Source organism: Corythoichthys intestinalis, chromosome 19 (assembly GCF_030265065.1).
Source record: "Corythoichthys intestinalis isolate RoL2023-P3 chromosome 19, ASM3026506v1, whole genome shotgun sequence".
NCBI lineage: Eukaryota > Metazoa > Chordata > Actinopteri > Syngnathiformes > Syngnathidae > Corythoichthys > Corythoichthys intestinalis.
In genome coordinates, this window is record NC_080413.1 from 26,705,906 (window position 1) to 26,730,731 (window position 24,826).

A 24,826-nucleotide genomic window follows, 5' to 3' on the forward strand; every position below is an offset into this window, starting at 1 on the left:
TGTCAGTTGTAGCTCAGTAGTCATTGCTGAATAAAACATCAAGTAGCACTGGTCCCTAATGTGCTCCAATACAGCAGGTATCATACATTTATTTTGAACACTGCAAAAACTCAAAATCCTATCAGTACTTACGGTTTAGACTAACTTAAAACTTAACTAGAACTTAAAAATAGTTTGACACAAATGGAAATTAAATTGAAACACGTGGGAAAAACACGTAGCTTTCAAGTAATGTGTATTATCAAGCATAATTACATTTTTAGGTAAGAAATACGTTTTCGTTTTTTAAGATCTAGAAGTTTTTGAGTGAAAGCAGTGAATTTTTTTTTCTAGTCACATCTGAGATGCAATTGTTGGCTGTTTTCAACAATGTACATCGAAAATAAAGACATTGATTGACTGAAAATGGTTCAATATCAGATTAAATGTCTTTTTTTGCTCATGTATATTTATAATTGCTCTTTACCTTAAAAAAAAAAAAAGTTTTATCCGATTACTCGATTAATCGATAAAATTTTCAGTCGAATACTCGATTACTAAAATATTCGATAGCTGCAGCCCTATTCTGAACTAATCCAAATGCAAGGAAACTTTCGTCATTAGCGATAAGGCCGACTTATTGTTGTGACTCGATCCAAGTCTCACTTTAAATCATTTAGAACCTCCTTAATCGCATTCCTTAACTGATGAAAGGCTTTTATGATCGCTCTTTCTAAGTTAAAAAAAAAAAAAAAACATTCAAAGTTTAAAGAAAAAAAAATCCTATCCTATCCCATCCCACCCCTGCCACAGGGTTGTCAAGACAACATACGCAGTACCTTAACGCTTTGCAAGCAATGACAGTGTAAATGTTCAAATTATATGGACAGTTAGATTTAACAGACCATAATGTGATGTGACACCATATAAACAATTTCCATCGATTGTCCCTTGTAGCTACAATACACACTCACTCCCCCTTTTTTAATCAAAACTCACCTGTACAGACATCCATAATAATCCGATTTCTTTATATATTACTGTTCTGCAAATTATTTTCATAGATTAGTATTTTATTGTTTTGAATGTTCTATACTTAATTATTTTTACTGTTTTAGGTCTTTAATTTATCTAGTTGTTTTTTAAATGATTGTGCGGCGACCTTGAGTGCCAAAAAGGCGACTTCAAAAAAAAAAATATTATTATTAATACAATACAACTGAGAGTGCTATGCCTGCCTGCTAAGCAAAAAAAAAAAACAGTAAAACTAAACATCATTTGCCTGACCCCTCCACATCCCTGGAGTTATCAAGCCCTCAAACAGTGATGCGCCCAGATTTTTTGACAGCAAAGTCATTTATAATATCAGTGAAATCCAGTTTTTGAGCAAGCTCACGCTCAATGCAGAGCATGGTGTAGCCGACATCCCCAAGGGGCCGCTGTCCCCTACAATATCACCGGCGCAGAAGAAGAGGTGGGTGAGCGTAAGAGGGTGAGATAGGAGTTGTTGAGTGGTAGCGCTGAGTTGAGCGACTGGGAGTCCTCAATTGTCAATAAAAGTTCCAGCAAAAAGCCGTCCGACATGTGTCTGCTTTTTTATGCACATCACCACGTTCCTAAAGGAAGACCCGGATGAACTGACGACAAACGAACCGCCCACCGATCCACTCCACACTACGGTGCGGAGTTGAGAGCACCGCAACTTACCATAAAGTGCAGTTTGGTAACAATGGCTAGGTTGTTAAGCCTGTGCTGTGATAATGGTGGAGCATAGGTAGTTTTTTATTATTTTAATTTTACTGAAGGCTCGCTCTCCTCCAGCTACAGTCACTGGCAAAGACAAGAAAATGCGTAGCACTTGAGAGCGCCACAGCGGGGTCAAACCATTGTGTGCTAAGATGGGGGGCATTGTGCAAAAAAAGGAAAAAATATATTTTTGAAATATTTAATATATTAAAGGTTTTAAGTATAAATCGAGTAGAACATAATATTTAATCAGACAATGATTTAAATGAAAAAGAAATATGTGAATGTAAAGTAAAATAAATGATAAAAAATATAAATATATACTATAAATAAAGGGTCATTCAGGGGCCCTTATGGTCCTGAGGCCCGGGACAACATGCCCGGTCCCCCCCGGTCAACGGGCTTGCTCACAACTTCTGGCTTGATCTAGCAATCCTCGGATGAACCGATCAAGCCACTTTACAGACGCTCTGCTCTTAAAACGCATCCTGTTGAAATAAGGGGCAAGCGTCAGCAGTGCGTTGACGGGTTGTCGACGTGCCGCAGACGCGCCTGGTGTAAAGCTGGGGTTAGTCACATTGCATGTAATAAATTAATCAATTTGCATATAATCCTAGTTGACACAAGTGAGATTTCCACATCTGGTTGGTTCTGTTTTTACAACCATAGACTGTGGGTAAATAAGGTCTGTGGTGGTTTGCTCAGGTCCAAATGCTGAAAAAGTCTTTTTTGCTGGCTTTCTCAGATGTCAACGAGTGCAGACACAACCCATGCAAGAACAGCGGCCACTGTGTCGACCTTGTGAATGACTTCTACTGCGAGTGTGCTGACAACTGGAAGGGCAAGACCTGCCATTCGCGTGAGTAATGAGAGTTTCGCACTCGTCGGTGGCCTCAAGTCCACCGTCTTGGTTATCTTTATATTTGAGATCCATTTGCCGCTGATGTGTCACATGCGTGTGTGTCTGTAACGTGGGACAGGCGAAAGCCAGTGTGACGCAACCACATGCGGTAATGGAGGCACATGCTATGACCACGGGAACACTTTCCGCTGTGCCTGCCCACCTGGCTGGGGAGGAAAAACATGCAACACAGGTGAGAACCTTGGAATTTTCTTGTTGTTTCTAGTTGGTCTGTCTAGGCGAAATTGACTGAGAACACAATCTAGATCTTTAGTACAGCACTCTCCGCACTATAAGGTGCACCTAAAAGCCTTCAGTTTTCTCAAGAGCAGACAGTGCGCCTTATAATCTGACGTGCCTTTTCATGGATAAATGTTGGTTAATCATGGCGTGACATTCCCTTTAGCGCAGCACCATCTAATGGATGTATAATGCAACCCCAACCACTACGACTACTACTACCGCACCTTATAATGCGGTGCGGCCTATATATGAAAACAGTTTTAAAATAGGCCATTCATTGAAGGTGTGCCTTATAATGCGGAAAATATGGTAAAGTGGTACCTCAACATACGATCGCTTCAACACAAGAGCTTTTCGACATCTGAAGTAAAATTTAACTCGCCATTTGTTTCTACGTCCGACGACATGCTCGAAATACAACTATTTATGACAGCGCCGCAGTTTCTTTGCGGATTTTCTTGTGAGTGAAATCGACATGGGTTCCAAGAATGTTAGTGCAAGTTGTGAAAAACGGAAAAAAGATGAGGCTTACCATTGAAATGAAGATGGAAATGATAGAAAAATATATTGGTGGTGTGCCATCCGTGAAGTGGCTCGACAATACGGCCGTTGAATGTCTACGATCTCCACGGTCCTCCTACCCCGACCTCCATTCGCCAGTCTTTATAAGTTAAGGTGACCGTTATTATTGTGGTAACAACGCCAAAAAATCGCCAGCTTCGTCAGGTTTTTAATCATTTATTTCAGAACTTGTGCAACACAACAGGCCTACTGTCCGACGCAGCTGAACAAAGTGAAAGTAAAATCTCCTCTCACTCGGTGCGTTTAGGTACACCACACAAAACAAATCTGCCACATTAGAACCCGATTCGTCACATTATTAGAGGTATTATAATTACCGTATTGGCCCGAATATAAGATTTATAAGAATATAAGTTTGAAACAAGACTTTTTGAACGCCAAATTAATATTTATGCAGAAAGTAATTACAGTACATCCGAAACAAATGATTATAACAACATATTTGAGAGAAAAAGCATGTTATTTTGCTTCATTCAAATCTTAATATCTGAACAGTTAAATCGTAAACTAAGTGAAATCACATTCGTAAATGAATGGCTTCTGGTTTTTCAAATGTAAATAAACCAATCTATTGTGATAAAACAACAAAATTGCAATAACTGCATTAACCATCAAAGTGAAGTCTAACTGTAACTTGTCTTGAAACAAATCTGAATGAGGAAAAAGATTAAAATAATGCAAACTGGTTAAACTCGAGAGTAGCTGAGATCTGTCATGACAGAACATCGCTTCAATGATATCTGGCGCCATATGGCGTCGTGAATGGGTATAATGTCTAGACTGCGAATATAAGACGACCCCTTCTTTTTCAGTCTTATTTCAATGCAAAAAAAACTCTTATATTCGGGCCAATACGGTACTAATGTTATTATTACGATTTTTATTCATAATTTATTTTGTTTTGCTCTGGGTAATTGCTATTTGCAATAGTACCCGCAGCATTTATTAAGGATTTAGTGTAGGTTTTCAGGCTGTGGAACGAATTAATGGAATTATAATGTATTCTTATGGGAAAATCCTGCTTGAAATGCAACCTATTTGACTTACAAAGTCGTGGAACGAATTAACTCCGTATGTAGAGGTATCACTGTATTTTTGTAAAAATCAAATTCCCAGTTAACTCCCACACACACATAGTCTGTTTTTAAATTTTTAATAGATTTTCTTCACTTTTCGCGTATCGGAAAAGCAAATAATGAGCTCTTGTGTCAAAGTGTATGGACGGTTTTTCTCAATAAAAAGGGAAAAAAATGCTTTTTATAGAATACAAAATGACGTTGTCAAAACTGCCGCTCAAAATCAGATACCTTTCCATTGATATTGGTTGGGAAGCAGCGTCCAAACTTTTGAGTGCTAGTGATGACTCATTGTTGACTATTTGCTGTATTTGTTGCTAATTAACCCTGCCTAATGAGTAGACCAAGCTTCTGTTTAATTTAAGTTGTGCACACATTGCTTCTAAGTGCAAGGCTTTTAGCAGTAAACGCTGAAAAAGATAGTCTGTCAACACGGATCAACATTTTTTAATCAATACTGCTTATTTGAATGTAGTTTATCTGACATTTAAGCACCTAAAGTGCAAGATGCCTGGTCTTGACTGAAAAATAAGGCAAATTGTACCAAGAATGAAAAGACTGGTCGCAATTGTGGTTACTTATTTACCAATTACCAAGTTACATTTTCAATGTTTCCCTTAAAACAAAATTGCAGCTTTATTCATTATAATTTCTCACTAAAGATGGATAACAATTTTAGTATAGTTAACGCATAACACTGATGTTTAAATAGTTTTTCGAACTGTGTTAAAAATGCATCCACAGTTTCTTTTTCAATAATCTTTGGTCTGTGAATCTTTTGACAGCCAAGAACAGCACATGCGCCTCTAGTCCTTGTTTGAATGGTGGAACCTGCGTGGGAGGCGTTGACACCTTTACTTGTATCTGCAAAGACGGCTGGGAAGGACCCACCTGCAACCAAAGTAACTTATCTTTTTCCATTTGTGCCTTTTGTAAAATCGCATAAATAAACCCAAAAATGTGTGAAGTTTTACCACCTTTTCCACTGTAATAAAAGCAAAATTGCTGCCAGTCACAAGTCATTTCTTTTGTGCTCCTTCAACAGATATAAATGACTGCAACCCTCATCCATGGTATGTATCGTTTCCTGCCTCACACACTCCTGTGGTATCGTCAAAGCTACCCCACCCATCCTCCTCTCCATTTATCCCAGCCTTCCTCCTCTGTGCACTTCACACAGGCCTCACAAGGCTGTAAGGGGTGCAGGGACTCCCTAAAAGGAGTGGAAGTTGTCCTTAAATCAAGCCTCAAAGGGCCATCTCGCCAAGCAGAGAGCTTTGGGAATTGAATAGGACAGGGAGAGGTGGAGTAATACCAACTACCCCACGGTGAATGCAGGTGGGGGGTGGGATAGGCAGAAGAGGAGGAGGTAGCGCACATGGCCCTTTTCTTTCTGTGCGACCTGGAGGGGGAAGCGGGGATGGGCTTTGAGGAGGAATGGAAGAGTGGCATGATGAGAGGAGAGGAGGGGAGGGACTGGACACGCCTATTAGCATCTGAAAGGTGGTAGCTTGTATTGATGAGTTGAACTGGGCTTTGTAACCCCCTCACCCCCCTCCTCAAACACCATACACACACACAAATGATGTGCTTTGTTGCAAGGGGAAAGGATGTAGATTTGTACACTCATCTAATCATCATTTATGTCTGCCCTCTCTCAGTTACAATGGTGGTATCTGTGTGGATGGAGTCAACTGGTTTAGATGTGAGTGCGCCCCTGGGTTTGCCGGGCCTGACTGCAGAATCAGTGAGTACTGACACAAGGTTTATCTAATTATACAGCACACTCATCAGTGCAGTTCAAACAGGAACCCTTTGACTATTGTGGGTCACATCAACACCAAAATCCAAGCCCCGGACGGCGCCCTCTCGGCTTTTTCTTTGTCCTTACATGCCTTCAGGGGTCAAGGGTCACCCCTCCTCTATACTCACGCAGTCACACAAATGCCCACATAAGACAAATTAACCAGTGACCCTGAAATTCTTCTTCTTTTCTCCTTTGTTATGGCCAGAAAGTGTCCACCTTTTCGGTCCAGCTTGAATTTGAGCTTTTTCATTCCGACTGTTTGTGTGAATTTCAAATGACAATAGCCAAAGTTCTTAGTGATCATGGGAGCCACCGCGGGAAAATAGGGAATAAGATGTATTCAACATACTTTTACTGTGAACTATAATTAGAGTTGTTGGATATTATTGAGTAGCCGACATCGGTAAAAGCATTTTAGAATGATATCGGATAATATCAACATCGGTTTTTCATTGTCGGTTTTGGGCCAATATGCATGTTACCTTTAACCCTTTACACTCATGACACGAGCATTTTTTGTGAAATTAGGAGTTAATTTTTCTATGAGTGTTTATAAACTAAAAAAAAAAAAAAAAAAAAAACAATACTAAAATGCCTTGTTGACATCTTTTTATTCCTAAGCCATCAAAGGATTATGTTGTAGCGGATGATGTTGTGGAGTCTCGATAGCTCGTTGAGTAGACGTGTTGCCATTTCCGGCCGCTTGTGACTCTGTTAACTCTAGAGTGTCCGTGCCGGAAACGCGCGCGACAACAAAGCTTTCCCCCCCGGACAACATGCCCCACACAAGTTCCCTAGGTGAATTCTGTTAAGAGGTAGTGGTTACTACTACAATGTCATTATATGCCAAAATTTTTAGATTTTTGAACGTGTCGTCACCAGCTAAAGTTGAAGAATATGGAAAAATCACATACATTTCTTGATTACCGATAAACTATAAATCTCAGTAAGGTTTTGACAACTGATTATAAAAATGCAACATCTATGTGTTAATTTGACATCTTGCACATTGAGGTTGAGCAAATGAGCATGGAGTAATTTACATGGCAAAAATGACACTATGACTACCGTAATTTTCGCACTATAAGGCGCACCTGACTAAAAGCCGCCACCCACCAAATTTCATATGAAAACGACATTTGTTCATAGCCAAGCCGCACTGGACTATAGGCCGAAGCTGTCCTTACTGTGTTATGGGATATTTACTTCAAAAGATATTAAGCGGTAACACTTTATTTGACAGCGCATCATAAGACCAAATCAACCACCATGAAGCTTTAAACCAATTGGCTGCAAAGCTTCATTGCTTCATTTCGCCATCACTGCTCCCTTGAGGGAGACAATCAACCTCTGCTGCCCCCTGCTGTCAACATTGTTGTCGTCCTACTTGCGTCCTAGCATGCATTGCAGCGCTACAGATGTAAATAATCAAAATTCATGTTCTGACCTAATTATTTCTTTGATTACTGTTCTAGTTGTTTCATTAATAGTTAGTTATGGGATTTGGTAACTCTTTACTTAACAATTGCACCATTAGACTGTCATAAGACCATCATAATTAATACATGACACCGCCATGAGCATTAATTAATTAATGCTTATGATAGATGTCATTTTGTGTCATCCAGCAAATTATCTGACTTTTGAATGGATGTAAATGATCCAAGGAGGACATAAATAGAGTTAGTGACATATTTTGCTGGATGAAATTAATGACGTTTGTTCATATGTATTCATTAATACCCATGATAGTGTCATGTCATAATTATGACGGTCTTATGGCAATCTTATGAAACTGCTGCCAAATAAAGTGTTACCTATTAACCCAAATAAATCAACAAATAAGCTGCACTGCACTGTAAGCCACAGGATTCAAAATGAGGGGAAAAAAGTAGCGGCTTATAGTCCAAAAATTACGGTATATTTTGTATGCAATAGACATTATTGTAATGAAATCTGAAAAATAATTTTTTTTATATCACTTTATTGAAATGAAACTTCATCTTTTACATCTGGTAGGGGTCTGTTCATGATAAATTACTATATGTTTTCATTTTATTACCTTTTTGGAAGGGATCAATGCCATTGTTGATCATGTCCCCTCTTTCTGGGGAGTCATCTTCAGACTCTGCATAATTCACTGCTTCTACTCGCCAGCAAAGGACCAGATGCTCCTCTACTGGTGTCCTACACCTTTTTTACCTGCGCCTTGTCGTTGTGATGCCACTTAGGCGATGTAATTTAAAAAATAAAAAATTTAAAAAATTATTCCAGCAGAAAAGTGATGTGAAACATTGTGGATACAAGATGGCGGCCACCAAAGCTAACTTCAGCTCACTAACTTCAAGGCAGCTCTCCGAAAACCCCATTTAGTTACCATGCGACAGTGCATACTTCTGGTGTTGAATGAAAGAGCTACTATTCCTCTATATACTGGCCAAAAGTGACGTCTTTATAAACATTACAACAGACGTTATGGCCCTCATAAATCAAGGGGATGCCAGTGTCCCCAATTGTACAGCGCCTTCTGCCTTTGTACAAGGGCTGGTCATAGTTTAGCACAGCAGTTACGCTTCTTGACTATTAGATGTCTTCAAACTAGATGCTTAGGATTTTAAATGTGAGCCTTATCGTGATTAAAGCATACAGTGGGGCATCACAATACAATTAGCTATATGTTAAGTCCACAACAGCATATATATCGTTTTGATATCGGTATTGGATTTTTGGAGTTGGACAATATCGGGTTATCGGTTAAAAAGTCATAATCAAATGGTAAATGGACAATACTTCAAAAGCGCATTTATCTAATGGTTACAATGTTCGCCTTTCACGCACACGTTCACACACCAATGGTTCTGCTGCCATGCAAGGCACTACTAACCAATTGGGGCAAAATAGGGTTCATGTCCTTGCCCAAGGACACTTCGACAGTGGGCAGTCGTAGCTGGGAATCGAACAGCTGACCCTTCGGTCCCAGGACAACTCCTACCAACTGCGCCCAATTATTAGGAGACTCTAACTATAATCTACCACCTCCAAAAAGCTTTAATGTTAATCTCCATGACTTGGTTGATGTATTTGACTCCCTTTGTACGGATTTGAATACCTCCGTTTTCACTGAATTTTGTTTTAATGATTGCTAGATATTCTTCTAAGACAACTTGGACATGTTCCTCACTATCTTCTGTGATGGACAAAAATGCTCCTGACTCATATTTCTGCCTGATCTTGTCTCATTTGCAGTGTTAAGTGTCAAATTATTTTTATATGGATTTGATCCAAATTGTAAATTTGGCAGCACGGGTTAAAATCAAATTTAACACGTTTTGACACTTTTATCGCACTGTCATATCTCATCAGACTAGAATGCAATTTGTTGTGCCTACACTGTCTGTAAAAGGTTTGCACACGCCAGTTCAAATGCTGGCATTTTTTGTAATTTTAACAAAATGAAACCTAAAACAAGAATGAAAAAGACTTTTTCATGCCAAAATCGTTTATATACTAACATACAATTTGCTTACTGCATAGATAGGGTGTGCAATACAGTTTAATGCCCTATGTTTGGCGAACACTCTTATCTTGAGCCATTGTTATGGCTAGATCAACCTCAAATTTGTCCATTTACCCCTCAGACATCAATGAGTGCCAGTCATCCCCCTGTGCCTACGGCGCCACCTGTGTGGACGAGATCAATGGGTTCCGCTGCATTTGTCCACTCGGTAGAACGGGAGTCCGATGTCAAGAATGTAAACAACTTTTTAATTACTGTTATTGTTTAAGAGATATTTTTAGGGATGTTATTTGTAATTCACATAGATAAATTGATAACTAACATGTTGATTTCATGTGTGTTCAGTCATAGGTATTGGCAAGTCATGTCATTATGCCGGGCTGCAGTTTCCTCATGGCAGTCGCTGGGAGGAGGAGTGCAACAACTGCTACTGTGGCAACGGAAAAGTGGAGTGCACAAAGGTAACACTTCAAGCATATTCAAAGTCTGCCATTTTGCAAGTCCCTTCAAATAACAATCAATCAATGAGGTTCAAGTTTCCATCCATAAAAAAAACCTACTTGTCTTAAAATAGAACCCATCAAATGAAATTCAGTATAAAAATAGTCCATGTACATTGCAACATACTGACTTCCAGTGCCATTGACTATGATAGATATCCAATCAGGGGCCTGAAAGCTGCAGTTCGAGAGCATCATGTGTCTCTTGTTATCCTTCGACTGTGATTTTATATAACTTAGTCACTCGCCAGAAGCCCCATCCAGAGGTGGGCAGAGTAGCCAAAAATTTTACTCAAGTAAGAGTAGCGTTACTTCAAAATAATATTACTCAAGTAAAAGTAATAGCCGTGGTCCAAAAAAATGTACTCAAGTAGAAGTAAAGTATTTGGTGAAAAGAATACTCGGGTAATGAGTAACTGCTTGTGTTTTTTTGGATTTAAAAAAAAAAAAAAAAAAATTATAATGGTATTTTTCTATATGGACTATTGTGATAATGATACTGTACAATAACCCATTACATAACCACATTAAGCCAGAGAAATTTAAAAAAAAATTAAATCATTGAATTCCGACAAGAGGAAAAAATATTACATTAATAAAGCATTATTTGTCCAAAGAGCATGACAGAGTTCCGTCATAATTACTATTTTTAAATTAAAGGGATCATATCTATAGTGTTCCGTGGTCAATCGGTGCCAAATAAAAACTGGAAGAGCTTTCGAGTAATGTTAAGGGCAGCGCTCTTTATCAAAAACTTCGTTTTTTTACAGTGCTTTAAATACACCACATGATTGAAAGGGCTAGCGTGAAGCTACAACAGCAAGCTTGTGTCTGATTGGTATAATGGAGTCATGTGATTATTGTTGGGACGTCTCATTGGTGAAATCGGTAGAGCTTACCCGGGTAATAAACCACGCACATCTCTACTCTTGGCATCGCTGGCAAAAAAAAAAAATATAAATAATAATAATAATAATATGTAAAATACAGAGGAAAAATGTAACAACACTTGTGTAGCCCAAAGTAGCAGAATAAGAGTAGCGTTTTTTTCTTCACAAATCTACTCAAGTAAAAGTACAGCTTAATAAAAGGACTCTTAGAAGTACATTTTTCTCAAAAAGTTGCTCAAGTATATTTAACGGAGTACATGTAACGCGTTACTACCCACCTCTGGCCCCATCCATTTGAACTGAGAGGTACTGGCCGTGATTCTCACAGTCCAAATGTCTTGGGGTCCGTCACCGTCAAGTGCACCCATTTAATTAAAAACTTAAATCTGTGTTGATTCTGATCTTCTATGTTGGTTTGACATCTTTCACTTTCAATGGCAGCCAATGATTTAAGTGTATTTTACCCCTTTCCCACTGGCCAAAAAACCCATGTCAACCCACTAACAATCGGCTTTTGGTAGTTGACCCACTAGTTTCAGTGGAAAGGGGCATTTGAAACCTTACATCAATGTTGTTTTAGTCATCTTAAAATGTGTTTGTCTAGTTTTTGTCGGCGAAAACCGACTGAATTTGTCTAGTTTTAGTTGACGTTTACTCAAAATGTTTTCGTCTGTAAAATTCATAAGTTTGAGTCCAAAAATAATTTTTTCAACAATTTCAAATGAACTTTGACAGACGAGCAGATATTGTAGTGTCTACAAGAACAACGCCAACTTGGTGAATACACACATGAATGCTGTGCTAACACTTCGAGTTACATTTAATGGGTGATGATTACTCGGCACAGACCTTTAAATGCTAAAGCAGCATTGCATATTCTCTCTTGCCAAGATAAGAAAATTAATCTTACCGAGTGTTTCAAAACAAGCAAGCCGAAAGAGGACATGCCGAGTTGGGGAGGCGGAGCACATCACATGAGTGACACAACCATACACTGCTACAATGAAGGCTAACTACAAATAAAATGTTAAACATTGTGAACATGTGAGGGAAACAATGTCGGATCTTTGTCTCGTCAGACGAAAACTGGCATTCAACTCGTTATGTTTTAGTCTCCCTAGACACGTTTTTAGCTTGTTTTTGTCTCGTCATAATTTTTTCGTCGCCGACATCTTTTCTTTATCGTCATCATCGATGAAGAAAACATTGCCATATATGCTATGCTACATGACTGAGTAGCATTACATAGTACTCACAATAGCCTTTTACAACAGGGACATCCTACTTCTTGGAATGGATTGAATGTCTATGGCTGTCATTAGTAGGCATGGCATTAATGCCTTCAAATTGCCCCTGTAGTTTTAAGATTCATTGTGTTCTAGAGCTCGACTGAGGGCTACAAGACAGTGTTCAAAGAAATCCATTACCCCTACCCTACCCTAGAAAATTGGAAGGCTTGAATTTAACAGGTCTTCTTTGTCTTGATATATCGATAAATTTTACTGTTTTTAATGATCATGTGTCCATGTCACCATCATTTTCATCCATGTAATAGAGCTGCATTGTGTGATGACAACATGCAACAAACATGACCAAAAATGTTCTTGAACAACTTTTACCAGGTTCAGTGCGGTCGACGGCCCTGCCGCCTGCAGTCTACAGACCAAGATGCAACCAGTCATTCCTGCCCTGCTGGACGCGAGTGTGAACCACACAGATACCTCACATGTTTTTCAGCCCCTTGTCATCAGTGGGGGGTATGTTCTCAAGCGCAGACACAAACCACCACCAAGTGTCAGCCAAACAGTGGGCACCTGGACAACAATTGCGGCCGCATCACATTGGTTTTCAACAAAGACAAAGTCCCACTGGTGAGCCCATTGTCGCATGCAATTAGATTTTTTTTTTTAAGATTTCCAGGAAGGCTTTTCATATTTCTCTGCTATTACAATGGTTTAATGTTTTGCTCTCAGGGAACAACAGTGGAGAACATCTGCTTTGAGCTGAGATATCTTCCTGACACCAGAACTTTGGCAAAAGACCACACTCTCCTCCTTCTGTGTGACCTTTCTCATTCCACTCAGGATGCTGTTGAAGTGGCCATAGTAAGTCGTTCATATCACAAAAACTGTTAAGGTCTTTCCTTGTTATTCTCACGTTGCAAAATACTAAAATCTAGCATATGCCGCTTTGATTGATATTTTTTCGGGCAAATGAAAAGTTCCCAGGTTCCCAAAATAACGTGTCTGTGACAAACTTCTGTCTTGAACTGCTGTGGATCAAAAATTACTAGGGCTGTCAAACGATTAAAATTTTTAATCGAGTTAATCACAGCTTAAAAATTAATAAGTACTGTAACTGTTTATTATAACAAATCCACAAGATGGCATTAACATTATTAACATTCTTTCTGTTAAAGGGATCCACGGATAGAAAGACTTGTTCTTAAAAGATAAAATTGAGGACAAGTTATAGTAATTTTATATTAAAACCCCTCTTAATGTTTTCGTTTTAATAAATTTTTTAAAGTTTTCAATCAAAAAATAAACCTATAGCTTGCCATTGTTGTCGTCGCCGAGCAAGACGTCACACGGGCTCTGCCGTTCTCCAACAGTGTCTTTAACTACGTAAGGTAGTGATTGAAATACACCACAAGATGTCAATGGCGAGTTTTAAATTAATCAGAGATCTAGCCAAGGCAAAGTCTGTTTTATGTGTATTTTGCATAGCTATTTTGATTGGAAATGCCAGTTCTCTTTGCATTGAGCACTTTTCTTTTTGTGAACATTATTTTTATTGAGAGATAGGAATATTATTTTTGTTGTGCTTTCACTAAATGATAAGGAGCGACTTAACTGTTCCGCCCAAATGCATGATGGGAGGTTGGGCAACCATGACTGTCAGTGGTGGCCGCAAATGGTATACAGTACGCTCTGTGTTGTTCAATTAAGCGTATTAAAAAAAAGATTGTCTCCTGTCACTCTTCCCCATGTCGTTCGCCACAATATTTACATTTCTTGTGAAAGAGTTGCTAAAGCTTAAGCCAATAAATGGCGCGGTGTAATGACTGTATCCACTCTCATTTCTCTGCCTTTTCGCTCTCAATGTTCTAAAACGGTGTCATTGTGAACTGTTTGAGGAAACGCATTAACATGTCATTCCGTGCATGCGTTGTGTCAAATATTTTAACGTGATTAATTTTTTTTTTTAAATTACCGACCGTTAACGCGATAAATTTGACAGCACGAAAAATTACATTAGTTTACGCTGTATTTTTTTTTTTTAAGCCTCCCAGAAAATGACCATTAGGTTTGCAGCAGTTATTACCATGAATGGCTTCTGTTACTATGATAAGGCATGACGATTTAAATAGTAATAATTTAAAAGACGAAAACCCTTAAAATATGAATTTTCCCTCATGGAGGAAGCACCACATTTACTACACTTAACTATTTGTATATGAGTATAGCAGATTTATACAGTGACACATGCTTACCATTGTTTCTTTATATAAAGAGAACCTTTAAAGGTATTGATCATAAATAAAACAGGAACCATTAGGTGATTTGTTAGAAATATGAGAAATAAGTTTATATAACACAAATATATTTGGAAGCACTTTGAAGTACTTCAGCTATGCATTCTCTACACGAACATCCTGACACTTCAGTTTATTCCCAACCGACAAAATCCATTACACAAAGTGAATGGACATTTTATAAAATTTCTATATATTGAGTTTATCCTTTGCGACCATAATGACATTGATGGTTCTATTATAATTATAGGACTTACAATTCTTGCATATTCTCTCACTTTCTTGTTAGTCTTTCCAGCCCGAGGATCTCGCAGACCACAGTCTGATACAGGAGACTGCCAACACCATAGTGGGCACCTTGTCAAAGAGGCACAACAGCTCCATCATGTTGGCAGTCATTGAGGTCAAAGTGGAAACACAAGTCAACTCCCGTTCACTGGGTCAGTACTGCGCAACTACGATGTTAAAATGCTTTTGAACCACTATTTATTTGACAGTCACTTAAGACACTTTTGCATGAAAAGGTTCAGGTCAGTTGGTATGCAACGACACAGTTTTGAATGGTAGTACATGAATTCTGAGTCCAGGGCTTCCTTAAGCTTAACTGAACAAAGGTTCAACAACACAAAAATGTCACTAAACTGTTTTTATTAGTTAAATTTGCTTTTAATTTGATAGGGGGGATCGGGGGTCAGTTTTATAAAGAAGTAATGATGATATTTAGAGATATGACCAAATATTTGGCGCTGACAACTATCAGCTGAAAATGCACTGTCGGTAGAGATGTGATCGAATATTCAGCACCGACAACTATTGGCTGAAAATAGCTGAAAATGCATTATTGGTTTCCGGTTTTGAAGACCGAAGGTTTACCACTGTATAGTAAACTATACACTATAAGAAGATGCACTACAAAGTAAAGTGTAAAAAAGATACACTATAAGAAGAACCTTAGGCCTTTTGTGGTGACATCATCACAACATGGCGAGAAGCACACGTTTCCTAATCACAGACATGTTGATTTTGAGCCAGTAGTGTTAACGAGATGGCGTCGGCCAGCGTGTTACTTCTCGTTGTGTTTTGATGACATTAGAGCTGAAAGGAATACTCAAGTAACTCGAGTTTAAAAAATTGATCCGTTTTATTTTATTCGCCTTGAGGAATCGTTGAATGTTGACAGCTCTAAGCATCACGTTTTGCCCGGACTACTTTTAATGTGGGACAACGCTCTGACGTAAAGTGCGTGGAGAAAGAAGTTTTACAGATGTAAATAACAATCAAAATTAATGATCTGTGCTAATTATTTCTTCAGTTACTGTTCCAGTTGTTTCACTAATTGCTAGTTATGGTATTTGTTAACACTTCATTTTTACAGTGGCACCACAAGACTGTCATATGAGAATCATAATTATGACACTGTCATGAGCATTTATGAATGCTTACAACAGAACCGGCAAATTATCTCACTTTTGAAAAAGATGTAAAAGATCCAAGCTGGACATAAATGGAGTTAGTGACATAAGTTACCGGATGACACTTAATGACATCTGTCAGCAGCATTCAGTAATGCCTAATATAGTGTCATGTCATCATCAGTGTTGTTAATCTTACTTAAAAAAAAAAATTACAGTTAAAAATTACTTCTCCCAAAAAGTAATTGCATTAGTAACTCAGTTACCTGAATGTAAGAATAATTAGTTACTTGGCAAAGTAACTGATTATAATAATAATTTTCATGTTTTTTTTTTTTTTTTTGTTTTTTTTTTTTTGTTTTTTTTTTGTTTGTTTGTTTGTTTGTTTTTTTTTCACAAAAAAAAAAAAAAAAAAAAAAAACAAGTCACACAATGTAAAGGGTTTTTGAGACAATTGGCCCTAGCCCAATTCTATACCCTAAACTTAACTAGACACAGGGGTATTGCGGATATTGCGATAACTAGATAGTAACCTTTGCTACGTATGTGTGGAAGTCATTTAATGTTGTGAATCAACCGTTAAAGTTGTTAAAATTGCTCCCATTATTGCATTAGTTCCCTTCTGTCTGTTTTCGACATGTGTAAGTTTTAAAACTGTTCTATCATTTAAAGATAGATTTAAATTAAGTTTTGCCGATTTAGGAGCATTTTAGATAAAAAGTTACTTAGGTTTGCTAGGAACGTTCTCTACAACAGAGCGTTTCTGAGAAGTCTACTGCTTTAAGATGGCAGGTATTTAGTAACGCATCTAGTTCTTTATTATACATGTTGCTAATGCCGCCGTGTCTGTCATTTGCATCTAGCTCTGTTTATACAGTGGGACAAATAAGTATTTAGTCAACCACTAATTGTAAACATGAAAATATTAGAGAGGCCTGCAGAAAATCACATTGTTTGATTTTTAAAGAATTTATTTGCAACTCATGGTGGAAAATAAGTATTTGGTCAATACCAAAACGGAGGCCAAAAGTTTTCTGTAACTCTTCAAAAGCTTTTCACACACTGTTGCTGGTATTTTGGCCCATTCTTCCATGCAGATCTCCTCTAGAGCAGTGATTTTTTTTTTTGTTGGGGGGGGGTGGGGTGGATGTTGTTGGGCAACACGGACTTTCAACTCTCTCCTCACCCCGTGGCGTCAAAATGATAACAAGAACGGGGAGCAAAAATCCCAGAACCACATGGGGGGACCTAGTGAATGACCTACAGAGAGCTGGGAACACAGTAACAAAGGCTACTATCAGTAACACAACGCGCCGCCAGGGACTCAAATCCTGCACTGCCAGACGTGTCCCCCTACATAAGAAAGTACAAGTCCAGGCCCGTCTGCGGTTCACTAGATAGCATTTTGGATGATCCAGAAGAGGACTGGAAGAATGTGTAATGGTCAGATGAAACCACAATACAAACTTTTTGGTAGAAACACAGGTTCTCTTGTTTGGAGGAAAAAGAATACTGAATTGCACCATACCCACTGTGAAGCATGGGGGTGGAAACATCATGCTTTGGGGCTTTTTTTCTGCAAAGAGACCAGGACGACTGATCTGTGTAAAGGAAAGAATGAATGGGGCCATTTATCGAGAGATTTTGAGTGAAAATCTCCTTCCATCAGCAAGGGCATTGAAGATGAGACGTGGCTGGGTCTTTCAGCATGACAATGATCCCAAACACACAGCCAGGGCAACAAAGGAGTGGCTTTGTAAGAAGCATTTCAAGGTCCTGGAATGGCCTAGCCAGTCTCCAGGTCTCAACCCCATAGAAAATCTGCGGAGGGAGTTGAAAATCCGTGTTGCCCAATGACAGCCCCAAAACATCACTGCTCTAGAGGAGATCTGCATGGAGGAATGGGCCAAAATACCAGCAACAGTGTGTGAAAAGCTTGTGAAGAGTTACAGAAAATGTTTGGCCTCCATTATTGCCAACAAAGGGTACATAACAAAGTATGGAGATAAACTTTTAAGATTGACCAAATACTTATTATCCACCCACCATGATTTGCAAATACATTCTTTAAAAATCAAACAATGTGATTTTCTGTGTTTTTTTTTTTCCACATTCTGTCTCTCATGGTTGAGGTTTAACCATGTTGACAATTACAGGCCTCTCTAATATTTTCAAGTGGGAGAACTTCCACAATTTGTGGTTGACTACATACTTATTTGCCCCACTGTATGTGATATCTACCGAAGCATCATGTGGGCATAGTTTGTAGGCTATCGACTACAGTCAGGTATTATTGGACCCACCTAGCATAGTAGCATCGCATTTGCAACGGCGTCACACTCCCTTCCCTCCTCCCCACTCCTGCTTTGCTCTCTTGTCTCTGTGAGTTCGTCTTTTTCAGACTTTTCTCACGTCAGTCAACCAACATCGTAACTCATAGTAACGCACGCCTTTCCCGCCTCAGTAACGGTAAGGACGTTGCCAAGATGAGAAAAGTAATTAATTGATTGCTCACTACTGAAGAAAATAACGCCGTTATATTCTAACGCCGTAATTAACAACACTGGTCATCATTATGACTGTCTTATGGCAGTTTAATGACGCTGCTGTCAAATAAAGTGTTACTTATTAACCCAAATAAATCAAGAAATAAGACGCACTGGACTAAAAGCCACAGGATTCAAAATAAGGGGAAAAAAGTAGCGGCTTATAGTCAGAAAATAACGGTATCTATTTTTTAATTAAAAACCAGATCCTTTTCAGTAGATTCAGATCTTCTGAAAATTGGCGCAGTAGGCCCGATTTCCGATCACGTGATCGGATCGGGCGAGGGATCGATCGGATCCCTAATTTTGATGTTGTGTAAAACATTACCGCAACAAATAAATCTTGGCAGAGAGAAAGCTGTACTGTTTTGATGCAAGCATTGTTTTTTTGAACTAGCTTAGTGTATTAGTAACTGTTATTTTACTCTACTGACCCCTCCCTGTTATGTCAACAGACTACCTGGTGCCTCTGCTGTGCGTCATCTTCAGTTTGCTCTGCCTCTTCTGCATCATTGTTTGTGTTTGGTGGACTCGCAAGCGGAGAAAAGAACGTGAAAGGAACGTACGCTTGCCGGCAGACGACAGCGTCAACAACCAATGGGAGCCGCTTCGGCTCGTGGTGGGACGTCAGCAGCAGCAGCAACAGCAGCAGCAGCTGAAAGAGAGCAACAGGGAGGCCGAGCAGGAGCGCAAAAAGCTCATGGAGCCCTCCTATCGGACGTGTGATGAAGGGGACGAGGAGGACGAGGAAGAGACGGAAGGCGAGCTGGAGGAGGAGATGTGCGGCGCGGAAGCGGAAGAGCAGCCAGTTTATAAGTACTCAAAGACTGCAATGCAGTCAAGTGGGGGGCTAATCTGCACCACGCACAGTTCGAGTTCGCCCCTCAAAGCACCCCACCGGACCCCAGGCTACAGCCCCAAAGACAACCGCTGGAAAAATGTCAGTGCCGTCATGACTGGCCAAAAAGACGTCAGAGACCATTGTGTATAAGACATTTCAACTATAGACTCGCAAAGTGGAGGCGAGAGGCTGTGAGGCAGTCTTTTTTTGTTTTGTTTTGTTTTTCGGAGGGGGAAGGGAGTGAGGTTGACTACCTTTGGGAAGGAAAAGGCTTTGTGTTTCAATAAGCCATGATTTGCTTTGTGAACATCATGTTTGTCACTGTCCCCTGACATTGTATTATGTTTTCAGGCGGCACAGTGAACGTTTTTTTTTGCCTCCATTTGTCTTTTTCTTTAACCATCTGCTGAAACTGAAGTGTAACAATTTTCAGTAGGTAAAAGAAACCCACTGCAATTTTTGTTTATCAAAAAATGAGGAAAAAAATGTTTATCATTTAAGAAAAAATGAATCATTTGAAAGTAGAAAACTATAATTTTTCTTTTACAGACTGTTATGACTTTGAGTAGTCAGCAGGCGTCTATTTGATGTCTATGATGATGCGATTGGGACGGATACTGTACAAATTTGAAGGGCCAAGAAGGGTTTTATTGGGTTGCTGCTGTTTGAAACTACAGAGGAGAACCCGCCCTCGGCTTTACCCTCGAATCTGCCTGAGGCCATCACATGCCAGCCTTACCAAAACACTTGGCTTGGGGGGGGGGGGGGGGGGGGGGCACAAACCCCAGTGCCTATGATGTGGCCTTCAATAATTTTGTCCTGTCTCTCAATTGTCTTGGCTGAAAGCTCTGTTTGAGAATTTCTTTTGCAGTATTTGAGTTGGTAGCAAGTGCCTTTACACGAGCCCGTTCGAGGCTCCCAAGTCGCGCTGCCCAGTTTGACCTCCTTGTTTCCCAATCTCAAATGTCTTCGGGTGCATTTAAAGAGTTCCATTTCACAGCAACGCCGTTCAAGGTATTTGATCCAAACAGAAATGATTACTCTGTACATATGTGTAAATACAAAAAAAGGAGTCGCTGTGTATATTTGAAATAAGTAACTTAAGACAAGTCACACATTTTTATTATTATTATTATTGTTATGATGATTAATATTATTTTTTATTTTGTTTCTTTTTTTACAACGCCATTCCTTTTATTTATGCCAGTCAAAATAGGCAGGTTTTATAAAATGTCATATACAGAGTCACACAGAAAAGAACCTTTACAATGAGGTACCGCCGATGAAGGAATTTTTGAAGGGTTTAAAAATGGTTTGTTGCAGGGACCGACTGTTTACCTTTTCCCTTGGTTCACCAACTTATTTGGTGAAAATTTGCTACTACATTTATTAGAGACTCATGTGAAATATCAGGCCAAATCATTGCGGTTTGTCAACTTGGACTGTCCAAATATGTGCTGTATTTTTCTAGGTCAATTTTTCATTGTTAATTTATTCCAACTCCACATTAAAAGTGGAATTTGTCGTTTTTGTTTTTGTTCTCTTTGGATTTGGCCCAATATAGCAGCCTTAAAGTGGTTCACCAGTGCAACACGAACCATTTCTAAGCCCATCATAAACCCTTTTTGTTTCAGGTGCCTTGGTGTATCGAGTGATTCATTATTTGTGTAATCGGTTGTCATTTTATGTTTTTTGTTTTGTTTTCACAAGTAACTCTTTAAAACATGGTGTGTTGTATTGTGGCGTGTTTTATTCGCCTTCGTAAAGTGCTTTTCTTGTCTCACTTTGCTTTCATGGAGATTTCTGGCTAAGATAATGGCAGAATTGCAAAGGAAGAAAGAGAAACGAAGAAAAAATATATATATCCACAAGTGTCAGGAATGTGGATGGCTGTAGGTTAAATGTGGACAAAAAGCATTATTTTCATGTTTGGTTTCAAGGCTTTAATGAAGGGAACAATGTTTGCAGATGCTACCTTGCAGGTGTGTTTCAGTTACCAACTCAGTCCAAAAATGGCTCATGTCAAAGTTTAACTCAAATTTTCATATCATGTAAGACCATCATGCTTTCTGTTAATGGGACACAGCAAAAATAAAGAATTAAAGCAGCATCACTGCTGGTGTAAAAACTGAATATTCATATTTCATGCATTTTTTTTTCACCTCCAATATAATTTTGTACAAAAGAAAGGTTTTCATTCTTTTAGTGACTGTTACAAAGACAGTTATTAAAGCTGTTTTGACACATTTTGATCAAGCTTGTAAGATTTGATTTTATGCAGAGAGTAACAAAATCAGCAAGATTGTTTAGCCACATTTGTGACTTTTTTTTTTTTTTTTTGACCAAACTGCAGCATGTGGAAGAAAAAACGTGGAAAACGAGGGAGGGTTGGACAAAATAATGGAAACCGCTTTAAAAAATTAGTTTATTTTACTGTTTGTTTTTAATTCTATTAATGGCCAGGCTACATCTTATTTATCGGAGATTTTAACCCTCCGTAACTCTGGCATGGCTCTTTGTTCTACCGCCAGCCAGCTTCTTTCTCAAGTTCCAAGGTCAAGACTTAAACAGTGGGGTGACCGATCTTTTGCAGTTGCTGCCCCCAGGTTGTGGAATAGCCTGCCCCCTGGAATCAGCACCATTTTGAATCCAGGCCTTTTTAAACCATGGTTAAAGACTCACTTTTCCAGACTAGCGTAGCCTGGTTTTATTTCTTAAAGGAAACCTCGGACTTAAAGACGACCGCAATTGTTCTGTTTCACTAAAATATATTATTATAATAATAATAATAATAATAATACATTTTATTTCTAGAGCGCTTTTCAAACAAAGACGCTTCACAAGAGACATGGAATCACGGTACAATAAAAAGGTATTAAAAGGGTAAAAAAATTAAAAGCACGATAAAAAGAAGCAAAAATATGACAGCTAGGGGTTATGGTGGGTAAGAAAGAGTGAACAGGTGTGTTTTCAGTCTAGATTTGAAAAGTGATAGAGTAGATATGCTGCGGAGATCAGGGGGTAGGGAGTTCCAGAGCTGGGGGGCGCAATGACTAAAAGCTCTGGAACCAAAGGTGGAGAGGCGGACACGGGGGACGGAGAGGGGAGGAATAGTGGTAGAGCGAAGTGAACGGGTTGGATTGTTTAGACGGAGAAGATCGTAAAGGTAGGGAGGGGCCAGGGCATGGAGTATTTTGAAGGTGATGATGAGGATTTTGTAATTGATTCTTTGTTTGACGGGAAGCCAGTGAAGTTGACGGAGGATGGGGTTAATGTGGTGTGTTGCGGGGGTTCATGTGATGAGGCGTGCTGCTGAGTTCTGGAGGAGCTGCAGTTTCTGGAGGGACTTGTTAGGGAGACCGAAGAGCAGTGAGTTGCAATAATCGAGCCGGGAGGTTATTAGATTACAGAACAGGGTGGAAGCGGTATGGCGGGTGAGGGAAGGGAGGAGGCGAGAAATGTTGCGAAAGTGGAAATAGGCTGATCTGGTGATGCTGTTGATATGTGACCGGAAGGAAAGTGTGCTGTCGAGGATGACACCCAGACTCTTAACCTGGGACAAAGGAGAGATCGGTAAATTGAAAATTAAAATTTTTTAAATTGAAATATTATGCCCCTTTCCCACTGAAACTAGTGGGTCAACGCGCATTTTTTCCAAGCCGATGGAACCCACTAGCAATTGGCATTTGGCACCTTTCCCATTGACAAAAAAAAAGCAGTCTTTTTTGGTTTTTTTTCACCCGTCTAACCCCCAACCCCTCCTCAGCCGTGCGTAAGGTTACGTGACGTCACCACGCTAAAATGCGCGTCGACAAGTGCGACCGAATTCATTCAGTTCAAGGAAGTAAACAATGTAGAGCAACATGGAAGCCTCCTTTCCGTTTGTGTTCTGTTTTCATGCTTTTTACTGCCCTCAAAATGATCGAAATGCAGCAAAGGATCAACACTCTGCTTGTGCTGAGGCAACGTAGGCGACGTGAATTCTTCTTCTTCTACTAGCTTTGTTAAGAGCATCGACGTAACTACGGTTGTGGGGCGTGTTAAATGGGAGGCGACTGGCACGTTGTTACTGTATGACGCATCACGTAAGAGCCTACGTCACCACGTAGATTAGGGTGTGAGACTGTTGACCCGGGGTTTTGCTTTCACACTGCATGACGATCAGCGCCAAGGTGATTTTAATGCGGGTCGCTTGGCGGGTTGATTGACACTGGTCGAGGTGGGTCGCTGTGCCTTTCCCACTGCCACCATAAGCCGATTGTTAGTGGGTTGGCATGTGTTTTTTGGCCAGTTGGAAAGGGTATTCGAAACGCATAAAATATTGCCATTGATGTAAAAATCTATGATATTTAGTAGATGTTTGACCTACGGAGGGCGCCATGTTTTGATGATGCTTGGGGAGATGACGTTGATCTGTGGTCTCCAAACTATTCCACATCGGGCCGCTGTGGGTGCTGGATTTCTTTCCAACAAAACAGGACGACACGTGTACCAATCTGGTGTTTTACAAGTGTAATCAGTTGATTGCAGTCAGGTGCTGCTTGTTTTAGTACAAATCACATTGGTTAAAAGTAGGGTTGGGAATCGATGGTAACCGGTTCTAACACTCCAATGCTCCCAGAATCATTCAAATTTTTAAATTTTGATTCCTTGTTTCAATGCCCTGACCGCCGGGTAGAAAAAAATTGCTCGAGTTCAAAGACTGATAGTTATATACAAGTTAAAATTAACCCTGTTAGAAGTTTATTTAATTGAAAAAAAAATCGAGAGGCTAAGACTTTTTAGAAACTATGCAAATTTTTTTTACCCTGCATTTTTTTTATCCTGCCTCTCAAAAGAATCGGAATCAAGAATCGTTCTGAACCAGAATTGAAATTTGGAATCTGAATCGGAACTGGAATCGTTCAATTTCAAACGATGCCCAACCCTAGTTAACAGGTCTGTGCTTGATCGGTATGAACAAAAACCAGGAACCACAGCAGCCCTCGAGGACCGGTTTGGAGACCCCTGACGAAGATTGTCACTGTCACTCGACGAATACTGCCGGATTACCACAGTTCCTTCTACGCAGCGAGACATCCAACACATTCGCTCAATGGTTAAAAGCGGCGAGTACTCACTATTTGTGTTTTTATTGGCTCTTTCGTTACCTTTTCATTGCCTCAAATTACTTTTTGCATGTGTTTTCCTCTCATACCTTTAAGTGTTGTGTTTTTCACGTAGCATATTTAAGTATTTTCTTGAGGCA

The 24,826-nt window shown here is 39.4% G+C and overlaps 1 protein-coding gene across 2 annotated transcripts in view; it reads left to right on the forward strand.

Annotated features, from left to right (window-relative positions):
• jag2b (jagged canonical Notch ligand 2b) overlaps positions 1-20,342 on the forward strand; it is a 129,318-nt gene extending 108,976 nt beyond the window's left edge. For both annotated transcript variants that reach the window (XM_057822239.1, XM_057822240.1), the window contains 11 exons: positions 2,471-2,584; positions 2,706-2,819; positions 5,313-5,429; positions 5,573-5,600; positions 6,189-6,274; positions 9,973-10,086; positions 10,197-10,312; positions 12,864-13,112; positions 13,215-13,346; positions 15,069-15,219; positions 19,193-20,342. In XM_057822239.1, coding sequence (XP_057678222.1) covers positions 2,471-2,584; positions 2,706-2,819; positions 5,313-5,429; positions 5,573-5,600; positions 6,189-6,274; positions 9,973-10,086; positions 10,197-10,312; positions 12,864-13,112; positions 13,215-13,346; positions 15,069-15,219; positions 19,193-19,728 — 1,757 coding nt within the window. In that variant the 3' untranslated portion in view covers positions 19,729-20,342. The remainder of the gene's footprint in view (positions 1-2,470; positions 2,585-2,705; positions 2,820-5,312; positions 5,430-5,572; positions 5,601-6,188; positions 6,275-9,972; positions 10,087-10,196; positions 10,313-12,863; positions 13,113-13,214; positions 13,347-15,068; positions 15,220-19,192) is intronic.
• Positions 20,343-24,826: the final 4,484 nt, after the last annotated feature.